Source organism: Oncorhynchus mykiss, chromosome 6, assembly GCF_057628025.1.
Source record: "Oncorhynchus mykiss isolate SJ-2025 chromosome 6, ASM5762802v1, whole genome shotgun sequence".
Taxonomy (NCBI): domain Eukaryota; kingdom Metazoa; phylum Chordata; class Actinopteri; order Salmoniformes; family Salmonidae; genus Oncorhynchus; species Oncorhynchus mykiss.
In genome coordinates this window covers 34,567,383-34,583,985 of record NC_143027.1, presented here as the reverse complement: position 1 = coordinate 34,583,985, position 16,603 = coordinate 34,567,383, and the positions used below count along the sequence as shown (strand labels likewise).

Genomic DNA, 16,603 nt, shown 5'->3' with positions numbered 1-16,603 from the left:
TTGAGTCTTGACAGTGTTTGCAACTTGTGTACCAAATGTTGTTTTAGTACAAATATCCTTGACTGATTTATGTGCCAGACCATACTCATGCTGTTTTAGGTACTAGCCTGGCAAGGATTACGTTGAGACCTTTGTCCATAGATGCCACATCAAGTTTCGTGCAGATTGATCATTCGGTGCCATAGGAGTAGTGTTTTAAGTGTGTTTTTAAAAAAAAAACTTTTTCAATTCCATCATTTCGCACCTTATGGGACCCTGAGGAAAACGTGTTCCTTGTGAGGAGAGGGACCTATGTACCGAATTTCATGACTTTAGGTCAAACAGCATTTCGGGCGTGACCTTTCAGATTTAGCATTTTCAATCGCTTGTCATAGCACCACCATCTGGCCAATCAGAGTAATTTTGTAAAATGCCAGATCTCTGTGGCAAGACTCATCCTTCTCCAAAGTTGAGTCAAAATTGGGCTAGTGCTGTCTGAGATATCGCGTGTGACGAATGAACGTACTAACGGACATAGACGGATCCAGTCCCCACCCTGATTTTCATCTTGGGGACAAACAGCTTCTCCCTTAATGTTTACCCACAAGAGCATATCATAAATTGTCTAAAACCTGCTTTTAAAAGTCAAGTAATTTAAAGCACTTCCCAGGGGTGAATCTCAGTTGATTATCAATTTGCAGTGACCTGCTTGCATCTCCTAATGGGTTAGAATAGCTCTTAATGGGTTAAAAAGTCTCCTAAAATACCTGGTGAGTTAATCAGACTCAAGGGTAAAGAATGTTTATACAGAGCTCTTACCCTGACTCCTTAACCACGGTAGTATATATCCACTACTCTCCGGTTTTACTTTTCCCCACGCTGGAGACGTTTTATGCATACAGGCTCACAGACCTTTCTTTGTGTAACTATAAAAAGTAGTCAAGTAATAAAAGCAATTCCGAGGATTAAATCTCAGTTGATAAGCAAGATAGTGTTTTCCACTAGCACCGGCTGTCGGCTATACAGCCGATTGCAGACTCATTTTCAGCTGGCTACTTTTTCCACTTAAATTAAAAGGCCACTTTTCAATTCTCTTCAGACAAAAAGTCATGCTATTTGTATTTGAGCAAAATTAATGACCGTTCATTCAAGCACCACCACGCTCTCGCGAGTCCCAAATACCTGAGCATACATGTTGATGCCTTCACACAGCACATGCGAGCTGTCTTGAGCAAAAAGCGCCCCATAAATCTATTCACTGAGCTTATTTATTTTAGGGAAAGTGATTTACAGAAGTAAACCTTCAATAGTGAACAAACTAGCAATATGATGGCTACTGTGGATAGTCTGCAAAAATAAAACTACAAAAAGATGCCTAGCATTAGTCTTGGCTAGCCCTACTGTAGCCATATAGATATCTATTTTGGAATGTTTGTCTTACAGGCAGTGTTCTATTTTCAAATCTTCTCAAAATGACATGCTTTTGAAGCAAAAATGTATGCAATTAATACAACGTGATTCTAAAGAATAGAGTAGACTTGTATTGCTAAATTATTACATAGCATCTTAATACATATCATAATAACCAAATATAGCCTATTAATAGCTGAATATAGAGTGAAAGCATGCTATAGGTCCTGCATGACTACAATGCATTTAAGAACTATACCATGTCTGGGCCAGTGAAAGTGATGTTCGGGCCAGTAGATTTTTTTTGGGCAACTGGCCCGGTAACGTAGTTATGTCCAAGGTATCGCATTGGTGCAAGTTAACCAAAGATCTAATTTTGTATTTCCGATATGCAGTCCATCAGGATTTGCCAGACAGTGGCGTTTTTAAGCGAGTAACTCGTCAGTAGCCTACCGAATCGCATTGGTAAGACGTTCATTTGGCTTCCTAATTTGCATACTGGTATGCTTTTTAGCAATTATCTGCAGATAAATTGTTGAAAAATTTTGAAGATGGTGAATTCTCCTCACTACAGGAACAATAGGTAGGCTAGTCAAGAGTGGTTCAAAATATGATAAAAGAAAATGGATTGAATGGTTCTAATGATACTTATCTGGGATTTTCAAAGACTATTGATTTTACCTGTATTTCAGATAGCTGAGAAAATGCCTCTTAAAAGCCTGTGGAAGTCAGCAGACTCTTACAGGATTATTTAAATGCACAGTGCAGTCAAATACATTTTCCCTGTGTTTTATATCATATTGTACAAGAGCTGATTTTAAAATAACTATAAAAGTGTGAAAAAATGTGATCAGTGTTATTTCGTGATAGTTGCTGGACTACAATCTAGCATCAGAATGAGCAGAGGCCACCAAAATAGAGCTTGTTTGGCAAAAATGGGGGGTCGGGGGGCCTATTTCTTTTACACACACACACGCTAACTTGAACTATTCTCTGTTCCCTCCAGACTATAGGAAGAATTCTGCCTCTGGAGACCATCTGTCTGCAGTCAGTGTCCTTTGTCACCGGAGCTGATGTCAGCTGGTCCAGGGAGGTTATCAGGGATGCTTCTATCAGTTGTGTGAGTCTCACGGTCAAAGGGTCAAGTACAGCACACTAATGATGTCAGGGGAATGACTAGCTTACTATAATTTGTGTCTGGATTGCAGTCTGTTTTAGTTTTGATTTAAGGATTTCAGTCTCCTACGCAGTTACTTTAAATGTTTTGATTTAGTTGAAGAAAAATAAACTGAGGAATGAAGAAATCAGCCTGGCTCTGGCCAATCATAGTGCACTATATGGGGCGGCAGGGTAGCCTAGTGGTTAGAGTGTTGGACTAGTAACCGAAAGGTTGCAAGTTCAAATCCCCGAGCTGACAAGGTAAAAATCTGTCGTTCTGCCCCTGAACCAGCAGTTAACCCACTGTTCCTAGGCCGTAATTGAAAATAAGAATTTGTTCTTAACTGACTTGCCTAGTTAAATAAAGGTAAAATAAAAAAAATAGGGAATAATGCCACTTCACACTTTCTCTGTTTTTTCTCTCAGATCCCCATGAACTGCTGGGCCATTTTCTATCCTCGGCGCTGTGCTGAGCAGGCCGAGGAGCTAGTGTCCTGCTTTGGGAAGGTGGCCGGACCTATGGGCCTGAGGCTGGATCGGCCCATCCGCGTGGAGCTGAAGGACGACCGCACCGAGACCTACGTCAAGAGCATCCACTCCCAGCTTACTAGTGAGGTAGGACATGACACTACTGCCTCTGAGCACCTTAGAACAGTCTTTTTTTGTGATCAATTGTTGTTATTGAGTCACAGAAGCTGTATAGGCCATGAAGAGAAATACAGTATAAATGTTCTGAATATCTTCCCAACCCCTCTTACACCCCAAATCTTTGAGCCTACTTCAAACATTTGACTAGTAAAAATGTGGAAGTTAGTTTGTTTCTCGAATGTATCTCAACTTTGTGGTTATTTCTATGATGCTGTTTGAGTTATTCACATCAGTAATACATAAACACTGGTGGTAGGGAGATTTGTCCTTTCATTCTAAAGCGCTTTGATGTGGAAAAGCGCTATATAAATCCTATTAATTATGAATCTATTATTTTTACCGTGGCCCATTTTTCAGCCCAATGTGCAGTTGGTAGTGTGCATCATGACAGGCAACAGAGACGACCTCTACAGTGCCATCAAGAAGCTGTGCTGCGTCCAGAGTCCCGTGCCCTCTCAGGTTAACTCTGCCACACCTCCAGACAATTCACTATTGATCTTCATTTAGCCAGGATTGTCCACTCTGCATCAAACACACAACATACAGTAAATGTACAAATAACATGGCTAGGTGCCAGCACTGTTTTTCTTAACCTACACCTCGGCAGTGGTAGAAAAAGTTGTCAAAGTTGAGAAAAAGTAAAGATACCTTAATTGGAAATAACTCAAGTAAAACTCACCCAGTAAAATACTATGTAAGTAAAAGTCTAATTATTTGGTTTTAAATATACTTAAGTATCATAAGTAAATGTAATTGCTGAAATATGCTTAAATATCAAAAGTAACGTATGCATCATTTCAAGTTCCTTATATTAAACAAACCAGACGGCAATATATATCTATTTTTTTAATGTACGGATAGCCAGTGGCAAACTCCCAACACTCGGGCATAATTTACAGACGACGCATGTGTGTTTGCTGAGTCCGCCAAATCACATGCAGTATGGATGACCAGGATTGTTCTCTTAATAAGTGAGTTAATTATCCTGTCCTGCTAATCATCAAAATCTAACGAGTACTTCTGGGTGTCAGGGGAAAGTGTATAGAGTATATAGTACATTATTTTCTTTAAGTGTGAAGTAAAAGCAAAAGTTATATAAATGTAAAGTCGAGAGACCCATAAAAACTGCTTAGGTAGGGCTACTTTACACCACTGTAACTCAGGTCCTATAAGATCTGTGAATACTAAAGGTGTAAGTTTCAGGGAAAGAGGCAAGGAACCAAAAGGTTTATCAACTGCCTAAAGCAAAGGTTAATCTAAAATGTACATTTCTTTGGCTTTGTAGGCCATTAACATCCGGACCATCTCCCAACCCCAAAAGCTGAGGAGTGTAGCCCAGAAAATCCTGCTGCAGATGAACTGCAAACTGGGAGGAGAGCTGTGGACTGTGAACGTCCCTCTGGTTAGTGATATATTTTTCTCTACTGGTAAGATTTTGGCTGATGTTGACCATGTTTGGGTGTAGGGATGCTATGTGTCCACTAGATGGAGACAGTGAGACATGCAAGTCAGAATTATAGCTTTGCATAAGATAAAGCGAGACACAATCAGGAATTCAGAACAAGTCACAAATACCTTATTTTATAGTGTAATGTACAAAATGAACACCAATTTACCCACAAAGAAAGTGACACACAAATGCCAAGGGGATAATATAAAACAAGTAGAGTTTATAATGCAAAATTACTTTCTCAGTAAGCAGTCTGAAGAGGTAAGAGGTTTTATTTTTGTCAAGTCAGCTGTTTAAAAAATGTACTTGCAACTCACGGTTCTGGTAAAGGCAGGGCCCCTCATTTTACTATTTTGGAGGGGGGACCGGAGGAGAGATGTGACCAGGATTGTGTGTGTTGCCATCGACAGCTACAGGTTGTAGGACCCTATAAAATTCTTGTTGCGGAAAACGTGGATGGAATCCAGACATTAAAACGGAAGTCAAAATATTCCAAATGTATTGAATGTATTATCATAAAACATGAATAATATGCACCAGTGATTTGTATTTTTTTTCAACTTTCTGAGGAGGCAACAGCACAGGAATGCCCTGGCTCTGACTGCACAGGAATGCCCCTGTGTGCGTTTGTCTACCACTTTGTGTTGCTGTTAGCGATGATGCTAACTGAATGGCAACCGTCTTCTGGTAGATCGAAAGGCTTTCCCTAAACCTTCTCAATTAAATGTTAACTACGAATTAGCCTATTCCCACCTGACAGAAGGATATCATGATTATTTGCATCGATCCATTGGCCATTTGTTTAGCAAATTCTGCAATCACATGAGCGCTACAGAAACATCAGTAACAATGCTAACCAAACAATGGTCTCTGGCTGATGTGCAGTTGATTTAAAGGGTAACTACACCCTAAAATCTACATTTCTCAACCTTAACCTCAAAAGTGGTCTCTTGAGGTGGTTTAAGCGTTGTTGTGGACTTAGAACATCCAATTTGGTTGTTTTTCTATTAAACAGAAGGGGGGTTGTCAATAAGTGATTGAATTCAAATGGATTTATCCAGCTGTTAGATTTCCTGTTTTAGTTTAGTGTTTTTAGCGCCTGTCTTTGCTTTACATTTTAACAGAAACATCTGATGGTGATTGGAGTGGATGTCCATCACGACACCAGCAAAAAGAACAGATCAGTCATGGGCTTCGTCGCCAGCCTGAATAGGTAAACACGCCCCCTAAAAGACACACTGCACAGTAACATATCAGTGAATGAAATTAACTTACTTGATGGCTTTTCTGAGTAATTATGGTTGTATCCCAAATGGCACCCTATTCCCTATATCAGGGATGGGCAAATTTAATGGGAGTGGGGGCAACAAAAAATCTGAACTGATGAGGGGCCACAGTGGCTCGTGGTTATGTGTACCCACACATGCAGTCAGAGCCAGACCTAGCCTTTTGGGGTTTAGATGGCTACCCTATGTAGTGTACTACTTTTTACCAGGCCCCAAAGGGTGCACTATATAGGCTGTTATTTGGGATTCAACCTATGACATTTCCTCCTATTCCTCACCCAGCCTGCTGACTAGGTGGTACTCCAGAGTGACCTTCCAGATGCCCAACGAGGAGATCATCAACGGGTTCAGAGTGTGTCTGCTGGCTGCACTGCAGAAATACTATGAGGTGACTTTTAAAATAGGCCTTTTATTTATTTTTAACACAGTGTACTAAAGGCCTTTCAGCCCAGCCTGGGATTTGTTTTATATATATACACTACCGGTCAAAGGTTTTAAACACCTACTAATTCAAAGGTTTTTCTTTATCTTTACTATTTTCTACGTTGTAGAATAATAATAATGGAATCATGTAGTAACCAAAAATTTGTTAAACAAATCAAAATATATTTTATATTTGCGATTCTTCAAATAGCCACTCTTTGCCTTGATGACAGCTTTGCACACTCTTGGCATTCTCTCAACCAGCTTCACTTGGAATGCTTTTCCAACAGTCTTGAATGAATTCCCAAATATGCTAAGCACTTGTTGGCTGCTTTTCCTTCACTCTGCGGTCCTACTCATCCCAAACCATCTCAATATCGTTGAGGTCAGGGTGATTGTGGAGGCCAGGTCATCTGATGCAGCACTCCATCACTCTCCTTCTTGGTCAAATAGCCCTTACACAGCCTGGAGGTGTGTTGGGTCATTGTCCTGTTGAAAAACAAATGATAGTCCCACTAAGCCCAAACCAAATGGGATGGCGTAACGCTTCAGAATGCTGTGGTAGCCATGCTGGTTAATTGTGCCTTGAATTCTAAATAAATCACAGACGATGTCATCAGCAAAGCACCATAACACCACCTCCTCCCATGCTTTACGGTGGGAAATACACATGCGGAGATCATCCGTTCACCCACACCGTGTCTCACAAAGACACGTGGTTGGAACCAAAAATATCCAATTTGGACTCCAGACCAAAGGACACATTTACACCGGTCTAATGTCCATTGCTCGTGTTTCTTGGGTCAAGCAAGTGTCTTCTTATTGGTGTCCTTTAGTAATGGTTTCTTTGCAGCAATTCGATCATGAAGGTCTGATTCACACAGTCTCCTCTGAACAGTTGATGTTGAGATGTGTATGTTACGTGAAACATTTATTTGGGCTGGAATTTCTGAGGCTGGTAACTCTAATGAACTTATCCTCTGCAGCAGCGGTAACTCTGGGTCTTTCTTTCCTGTGGCGGTCCTCATGAGCCAGTTTCATTATAGCGCTTGATGGTTTTTGTGACTGCACTTCAAGAAACGTTCAAAGTTTTAGAAATATTCTGTGTTGACTGACCTTAATGTCTTAAAGTAATGATGGACTGTCATTTCTCTTTGCTTATTTGAGCTGTTCTTGCCATAATATGGACTTGGTCTTTTACCAAATAGGGTTATCTTCTGTATACCCCCCTACCTTGTCACAAAACAACTGATTGGCTCAAACGCACTAAGAAGGAAAGAAATTCCACAAATGAACTTTTAAGAAGGCACACCTGTTAATTGAAATGCATTCCAGGTGACTACCTCATGAAGTTGGTTGAGAGAATGCCAAGAGTGTGCAAAGCTGTCACGGCAAAGGGTGGATAATTTGAAGAATATCAAATACAAAATATATTTTGATTTGTTTAACACTTTGTTGGTTACTGCATGATTCCATATGTGTTATTTCATAGTTTTGATGTGTTCACTGTCATTCTACAATTTAGAAAATAGTCCAAATAAAGAGAACCCCTTGAATGATTAGGTGTTCTAAAACTGTTGTGTGTTCTCAAATCTAGTTACAGTAAAATAAAAATAGTTTTTACTGGCAGTGGGCATGGGTCTTTTCAATAAATAATGGTTCAGTCTTTTTGCTCTTTATCTATGGACGCGACCCAGTCGTTCATTATAAATGTTCCGTTGCCATATTGGCTGTCAACGTTCCTATCCATTGCTTGCTAGCTAGCCAACTACAGCTAACTTAGTCACATCAAAAAGTGCAGCCAGAATGACAGCAAAGTAGCTGCATTTGGGTAAGCTGTTTTTTAGTGACATTATTTTGGATACATCCATAACAATGGAAAATGTGCTCACTTGTCAGGACACTGTTGTTTAGAGGAGCTAGCCACAACACAGCTAACACACTTAACTTCAAACTGAAGCTGGAAAGACAGCAAACTACCTGCACTTCGTTCCGTTTTACCTTTTTTCAATTTACATTACTTATATCTGTAAAAATGATGCCAGCTGATTCATGATTTCGACTGGTCTGTCTCATCCCAACTCCTGACACGTTCATTACTATGGGGACAGCTGGAGATTGAATTTGTATATTGAATGTTAGTACTAACTAAATGTTAGTTTGAGATGATGTCTAGATGTTTTTTTTTATAGAGGAGATCAAGTTTATAAATTGCCTGGCTGGTTTGATGAGACAATGGATTGCGCAGTCAGATGGAACAGAGTAAATAGGATTTTTACGTCATAGATTTAGCCGGTGGTAACTTATGGAATAGCCGTTTTTAACCAATCAAGATTAGACCCACCTGTTGTATAGTGTTATATAATTATATAATTGTACATATAGGGCCTATTATAAACTGGGTGTTTTGCGCCCTGAATGCTGATTGGATGACAGCTGTGGTATACCAGACCGTATACCACAGGTATGACAAAACATGTATTTTTCTTGCTCTAATTGCGTTGGTAACCAGTTTATAATAGCAATAAGGCACCTCAGGGATTTGTGGCATATGGCCAATATACCACGGATAAGGGCTGTATCCAGGCACGTCTTGTGTCATGCATAAGAACAGCCCTTAGCCGTGGTATATTGGCCATGTACCACACCTCCTCGTGCCTTATTAAATATAGAATCTAATTTATTTATATAGCCCTTCTTACATCAGCTGATATCTCAAAGTGCTGTACAGAAACCAGGTGGTGTAGAAGCACGGTGGCTAGGAAAAACTCCCTAGAAAGGCTAAAACCTAGGAAAAAACCTAGAGGAACCAGGCTATGAGGGATGGCCAGTCCTCTTCTGGCTGTGCCGGGTGGAGATTATAACAGTACATGGCCAAGATGTTCAAATGTTCATAAATGACCAGCATGGTCAAATAATAATAATCACAGTAGTTGTCGAGGGTGCAACAAGTCAGCACCCCAGGAGTAAATGTCAGTTGGCTTTTCATAGCTGATCATTAAGAGTATCTCTACCGCTCCTGCTGTCTCTAGAGAGTTGAAAACAGCAGGTCTGGGACAGGTAGCACGTCCGGTGAACAGGTCAGGGTACCATAGCACCAGGCAGAACAGTTTAAACTGGAGCAGCAGCAAGGCCATGTGGACTGGGGACAGCAAGGAGTCATCATTCCAGGTAGTCCTGAGGCATAGTCCTAAGGCTCAGGTCCTCCGAGAGAGAATTAGAGAGAGCATACTTAAATTCACACAGGACACCGGATAAGACCGGAGAAGTACTCCAGAAATAAAAGACTGACCCTAGCCCGCCGACACATAAACTACTGCAGCATAAGTACTGGAGGCTGAGACAGGAGAGGTTGGGAGACACTGTGGCCCCATCCAATGATACCCCCGGACAGGGCCAAACAGGCAGGATATAACCCCACCCACTTTGCCAAAGCACAGCCCCCACACCACTAGAGGGATATCTTCAACCACCAACTTACCATCCTGAGACAAAGCAGAGTATAGCCCACAAAGATCTCCGCCACGGCACAACCCAAGGGGGGCACCAACCCAGACAGGAAGATAACGTCAGTGACTCAACCACTCAAGTGACGCACCCCTCCTAGGGACAGCATGGAAGAGCACCAGTAAGCCAGAACCACCCCTCTCCCTAAAGAGTATAAAAAAGTAGGCCATTACCACTTTAAGAATGAATTATTTACTTGCCAATGCATTAATATTAAAACTATTATTATATTCTGAAATAAGTGAGAATGTGGCCTGACTAAATAGGTTGGATGCATGGGGATTTTTCTGTCGCATATGTGGCCGATACAGGCACACATAATAAAGCCATGAATAGCGGTGAATCTCGCCATCGCTTTTTTTTATGAGAAAGTGACCAAAAACCTTTCTTAATGGAAGGATTTGTATGGAAAGCCTAGTTGAAACCAACATTGGATGTTGTCTTCCTCATAATAACAGCACAGGTTTTTACCGCAACAGAGTAGCGCAACGCCATTCAATTGAAGCGGTGGGAAACAAACCAAGGTGGGCACGTCTCACAAAAACGGATAAAACATTTTTTTAGCTCATAATTATAAGGGAACAGGATAACTTATTTGTCTACAATAATTACAATAACTTTTCAAGCATCAAATTGAAGGTAGGCCTATTCCAGTACTTGAATTTCTGAGCTCCAAATTCAGGTTCAATTAGGCTACTTCAAGCCCCTTGCATTGTTTAAAATTGCAGGTGTAACATTGAAAACAAAATGCATTTGTCATTTTATTTCATTACCAGATCATATTGTGAATAATCCCACTAGGCTATGTAATTTGTCATTATATCCAGAATAATTCATCGGAATAGCGTTGGGTGTTGCGCAATAGTCTTTCCTAGACAATTGCGTGCGGTAGGCTGTGTCCAGAAACATATGAAAACATTAACATATTACCTTGATGCTTTCTGTTAAATCTAGGATATTAGATTGAACGTGGATCCAGGCACAACTGTCTTCACCGGTGTAACGAATGAGACACACATTTTCTGGACATTTTTCCAGCACTTGGACTGTTGCATCCATTTTCACGGCGTAACTAATCAGTTGGACACCAAATGCACATCCAACAAGTATTATGCATAATTGAAGAACCACTTTAATGACAGTATCGATTTTAGGTTTTAAGTATCAAGCAAGGTAAGGCGACTCTTTGATTTAGGGGCATTCGATTTTGCAATCGCATTTATTATTTTGGATTTGTTGAAACTATTTTCATTCGTAACGTAAGACACAAAATGTTACTGCATTTCCCGGATCTCTTTACAAAAAAACTGTCCTGACAGCTAGATCCAGATGAAAAGCATGCCCAATCAGTTAAATTAGACATTGAACTTGTAAGAATCCTGGATGTGAAAATACCGCCCCCAATCCCAGAGAGGTTAACTGATTTAATGCTTAATATATGATATAAAGACAACTTTGCCCTCCATAAATGCAAGGACAGAAGAGTAATGTTTTATGTCACACAAGTATCCTAGTTTTATAGAAAGACCCATATGCTAGTGAAAAATATGCCGTGATTTATGTTTTTCCAGGTGAACCATAACTTCCCGGAGAAGATTGTGGTATATCGGGACGGAGTGTCTGACGGCCAGCTGAAGACTGTGGAGCTGTATGAGATCCCTCAGCTGCTCAAGTGTTTTGAGACGTTCCCTAACTATGAGCCCAAGCTCGCCTTCATCGTGGTACAGAAACGTGTCAGCACCAACCTGTACTCCTGCTCCGGAGACCGCTTTGGAACGCCTCCGCCAGGAACTGTCCTGGACCACACAGTTACCAACAGGGAATGGTTAGTCCTGGCTCTGTCTTTAAGGGATACTTCAGGATTTTGGCAATGTGGCGCTTCATCTACTTCCCCAGAATCAGATGAACTTGTGGATACCATTTTTATGTTAGAGGTAGTTTCGTAAGCCAATGCTAACTAGTATTAGCGCAATGACTAGCATATACCCATAGACTTCTAGTCATTGCACTTAAGCTAGTTGGCATTGTGTCTTGAAACTACCTCAAACTTCATTCATTCTGGACACAAGAGGCCTAAAAATGGTATCCATGAGTTTATCTGACTCTGGGGAAGTAGACAAAATCCTGAAGTATCACTTTAATGGAGCGTAATGCTGGTTCTCTTCCCCTTTCTCCTCCTCTGACCCTATCCATGGGGGGGAATGAACAAGTGCATACTTCAGTGGAGAAGTGGACAGAATAAGGCTTAGGTCATCAGTTTTGTAACGCTTCATCATTTATCAAATTATTTATATTTCTCTCCCCAGGGTTGACTTCTACCTGATGGCGCATCACGTTCGACAGGGCTGTGGCCTGCCTACACACTACATCTCAGTCTACAACACAGCAAACCTCTCCCCAGACCACTTGCAAAGGTAATGTTAGATGTACAGTGAATTATGCCACAATAAATCTCTAGTTGGCAGTAAGGGCCAAATAGTATCTGCCAGTTTACATAACTCAGTTATTGTTGACTTTATACGTTGGTGGGTGGAGTGGATGCGTCACATGAAAGCCTGTCATTCTTGCAGCATTAACATATAACCTTGTTATAACACAATCTAACCCTTGGTCTCACTCTAGGCTGACCTTCAAAATGTGCCACATGTACTGGAATTGGCCCGGGACTATCCGAGTGCCTGCGCCGTGCAAGTATGCCCACAAACTGGCCTTCCTGTCAGGCCAGTACCTCCACTCAGAGCCAGCTATCCAGCTGGCAGACAAGCTGTACTTCCTCTAATGTGTGCCTCCTTAGCCTCAGCCCCTCTTAGAAGGAGCATACCAGTCTGCACAACAATTAACATGTCGCAACAGATAAAGCCGTGAAGAAGAAGAAGAACAATGGAAGGGGGAAAATAAATGAGAAAGGGGGAGGCTTTCACATTGACTTTTGGATCAGATAAAAGCATTTTTTTTTTTTTTTTAGCAGCCAGTGTTCTAATGGTGTCTGACATAGACCCCCCCCCCCACCCCCAGGCACTGTTGTCGTAGAAACTGTGTGTCCTATTGCAGGTTGTATGTTGGAATTTAGAAACAATGCTCTGTTTTTAAATTGAATCTATTTTTGCTACATGAAGTAATCCAACAAGGTATACACTGCCATTATAGAGCATCATTGTCAATGAGAGAAGACCATGATACTCTTAAGATGGCGGCGTATAGATTGTTGGACTACTTCATGTAGCTAATTTAATAATGAAGGATTTCCTAAATTCCAATGTTCCCCCTGTAACTAGCTATGGGAGTTCAGAAAACACTGACTTGAGAATGAAGAAAGTATTGACTAAAGGTTGAGTCAAAGATCCTGATTATGGCTACTGATTACTGCTACACATCAGCTTGTGCATGCCCTCAGACACAAGCTTTCGCTCTGCTGCTGAGGTTCCATTTTACATGGCTAACAGTTTGAGAGTTAAGAAATATAGCTGCTTTCAGTGCTTTGAGGAATGGGAACAAATGTTTATAAAACAAAAAAGAGCCAGTTTTCCACTGTTTGCATGACCCACAGAGACCAGAGGAGATTTTATTTTTGTGAAGTGATAGTGTGAAATTCAAGTCTGTTGTAATTTAATACAACCATAGTGGGTTTTATTTGTGTTGTCCTCTGTTTTGTTGCTCCAGATACATTGCTGTTGCAAATAAAACTGGTGTGTGTATGGGAAGTGTTCTTAAGTTGTTAGTCTTGTCTTTTCTTTCTAGATTTTTTGAGGGGCCATTCCCCAATTGTGCTGCATGTCCAAGTGATCAGAAAGCTTTCAATGAAATTGACTTAGTCTAGTAGACGTGCTGTCCCTTCTCTGTAGTTGTATAGGTAACTAGGCACAGACCAGAACAATCAACAAAGTTATTTGCCATAATGCCGAAAGGTTATTGCTTCGAAAGCTACCGGCAAAAACATGGAAGTCTTTCACTTTGACAGATAATACTGACTGATGATAGATAAATAGCTGGAGGAGAGAAGCTGTCGCTGCATAACTGGACGCATGATTAAGTCACAGGAACTGTAAGGGCTGTTTTTGTTATTTTAATGCCCCAAACACTGGGGGGGGGGGGGGGGGACAGATGAATGGAAATGGCCATGTGATGGAAAATCTGATAGGAATGGAAGATCTGGTGTGACTGAATGATGGCTGAGGGACCAGGCTTTATGTTGCCACAGGGAAAGTGTCTGCCTTGGACCTCTGGTATCTAGTGCGATGGCATGAATCTCTATGGGAGGAGTTGACGTAGGGATTGATCATTACCCCATAGTATGCACAGTAGGCCGGAGGTGTCAGTGGATGGAGCAGGCATGTGGGTGTTTGTAAGGGCGAAGTAAGATCAGTTTCAGGAGCTGAATGAGAAGGTGATGGCTCGGGTGGATATGAGAGGGGATGTGGATAGTATTAATAACTGGGTGAGAACAGCGTTAGTGGGGGAAGCTCCTGAAGCTATACCTAAGAGTTCAGGGAGGAGGAAAGCAGTCCCGTGGTGGACATAGGAGTGTGGGGCAATGGTGAGGAGTAGGAACAGGGCATTTAGAGTACTGAAAAGGACATAACTTCCAACATCTGATTCAGTATAAGCAGTCTCTGGTGAAGAGAACTATTCGTCAGACAAAGAGGTCATGTTGGCTTCGTTTGAAGGGTGACACCTGTGGGAGAAGTGTGGGGGATGATTAAGAGGATTAAGAGGATGAGTGGGGTCAGAAGGGAGTGGGATTATCCAGTGTTGACGAGTGGGAAGGATGTGGCAGTAACAGATGAGAAGGCACTTGTCCATGTGCATAGCTAGGCAAATTTGTCAGAGGAGGGGGAGAGAGAGAACGAGAGAGGTGCGTGCTGGATAGGAAGGATGTAAATGATGTGTTGAATGCACCATTTACAATGGCAGAGGTGAAAAGGCCAAAAGGTAAGGTTGGGTTAACTTCATCTGGGAAAGATGAGATGTGCTATGTTATGTTTTCCCATCTTGGTGATGATGCACTTTATAAGGTATTGGTGTTGTACAACAGAGTATGGGAGAAGGGGAAACTACCAGGCAGTTGGAAGGAGACAGTAGTGGTACCAATCCGGAAGCCAGGGAAGGACCTAACAAGGCTAACAGGCTATCTGCCAGTAGCTTTAACATCACATGTATGTAAGATTATGGAACGTATGATTACGGAGAGGTTAACTTAATTCTGGAGAGCTAGTATCACATCAGAGTGGGGGAACTATGGACCCAGTTCTCTGCTTAGAATCAGAGGTCAGGAAGGCTCAGGTGAACTAGGAGACTGTTGTAGCTGTCTATTTTGATGTGGAAAAGGCATATGATATGTGGAAGGAGGAGTTTTAACCAAGCTTGATATTATGAGGGTAGGAGGAAGAACGTACAACTGGATAAAGGATTTCCTCTTTGAAGGTCTATCCAGGTGAGGGTGGGGAAGTCTCTATCAGACCTGGTGGATAACGGTACACCGCAGGGAGCGTGATTAGTCCTATGTTCTCAATTATGTTTACTTACAGTTAAGGACGGATATTGGGAGGTTATTTGCAGAAGATGGGGCCTTATGGAAGAGGGGAAGAAATGTGCCATAGTCAGGAAGGTAAAGGAAACAAGTGATGTAGGTAGAGCGGTGGAAATTAATGTGGGAATTTAGGTTCTCTGTTGCGTAAACTCAGACAGTATTCTTTAGCAGGAGGAAGGTGGGAGATGAGGTATGCTTGAGGTAATATAGGAAAAACTTGGAGACGATGGCAGTACAGCACGGACTTCATTGGAAAGACTAGATGTCATAACAGGGCAAGGACTTAGAATATGTAGTGGGGCGTTTCGGACCTCCCCAGTATCTGCACTCCCGGTGGAGATGGGGGAAATGCCATTGCAGATTAGGAGACAGCAGCTGGCAATGAATTATTGGGTCAACCTACAGGGACATGGGGTGTCTCAGCCTGCAAAAGTGATTTTACAGGCATGCTGGGAACATGAGCGAAGACCGAACACAAGCTTTGGGTGGGTGGGTAATACCCAGGCGAAGGAGATGGGGTTGTATGGAAGGGAATTTAGTCCAATTGTAGCTATTCCTGTAAATCCACCATGGCTACTCCCACCTCCAGTAGTTGATCTAGAAGTGTTGGAGAGACTACAGAAAGATAGGGTGTTGATCCATCTGATTTTTGAGATGTCTGGATACTGTATCAGAATTTTGTGGCTATTTACACAGATGTTTCAAAAGATCCAAGGACAGGAAACACTTGGTCAGAATTTGTAGTGCAGGAATGTGGTGTGGCAGTCAGGAAACATATTACAGATGATCTGGTTGTATATACGGCAGAGCTGATGGCCATACTGTGGGGGTGGAAGGATATGTGGCAGTTGATGTACTGGCTAAACAAGCACTTAGTAATGGGGATGTTGAGGTTGTAGTTTTAATGACCAAGGCAGAGGAAAAAAGACTGATATGGACAGTGATGTTGCAGAGATGGCAGGAGATTGATAGGCAGGCATTTAGTTCATGTACAGAGGAAGGGGAGGACGGCAGGAAGGGACAGAAGAGAGGAGGCTAATTTTACAAGATTAAGGGTGGTATACAGCCAGTTGAATAAGACCTTAAATGTGATAGGAAAGTATCTAACAGGAAAGTGTGATTATTGCCAGGAAACAGAAACCGTGGAGCATGTATTGCTACAGTGTGGGCAATATCGGGTGGGAAGAGAGAGGTTGAGCTCTAGTATGAGAGAGA

The 16,603-nt window shown here is 41.7% G+C and overlaps 1 protein-coding gene across 2 annotated transcripts in view; it reads left to right on the top strand.

Moving 5' to 3' along the window:
• The window catches only part of piwil2 (piwi-like RNA-mediated gene silencing 2), a 36,093-nt gene extending 22,521 nt beyond the window's left edge, over positions 1-13,572 (top strand). The window contains exons 15-23 of one of the 2 annotated variants that reach the window (XM_090236749.1): positions 2,396-2,509; positions 2,974-3,162; positions 3,553-3,654; positions 4,481-4,597; positions 5,770-5,858; positions 6,214-6,319; positions 11,433-11,686; positions 12,168-12,275; positions 12,484-13,572. In XM_090236749.1, the coding sequence (XP_090092875.1) occupies positions 2,396-2,509; positions 2,974-3,162; positions 3,553-3,654; positions 4,481-4,597; positions 5,770-5,858; positions 6,214-6,319; positions 11,433-11,686; positions 12,168-12,275; positions 12,484-12,640 (1,236 nt within the window). In that variant the 3' untranslated portion in view covers positions 12,641-13,572. 2 annotated transcript variants of the gene reach the window in all.
• The last annotated feature ends 3,031 nt before the right edge of the window (positions 13,573-16,603 follow it).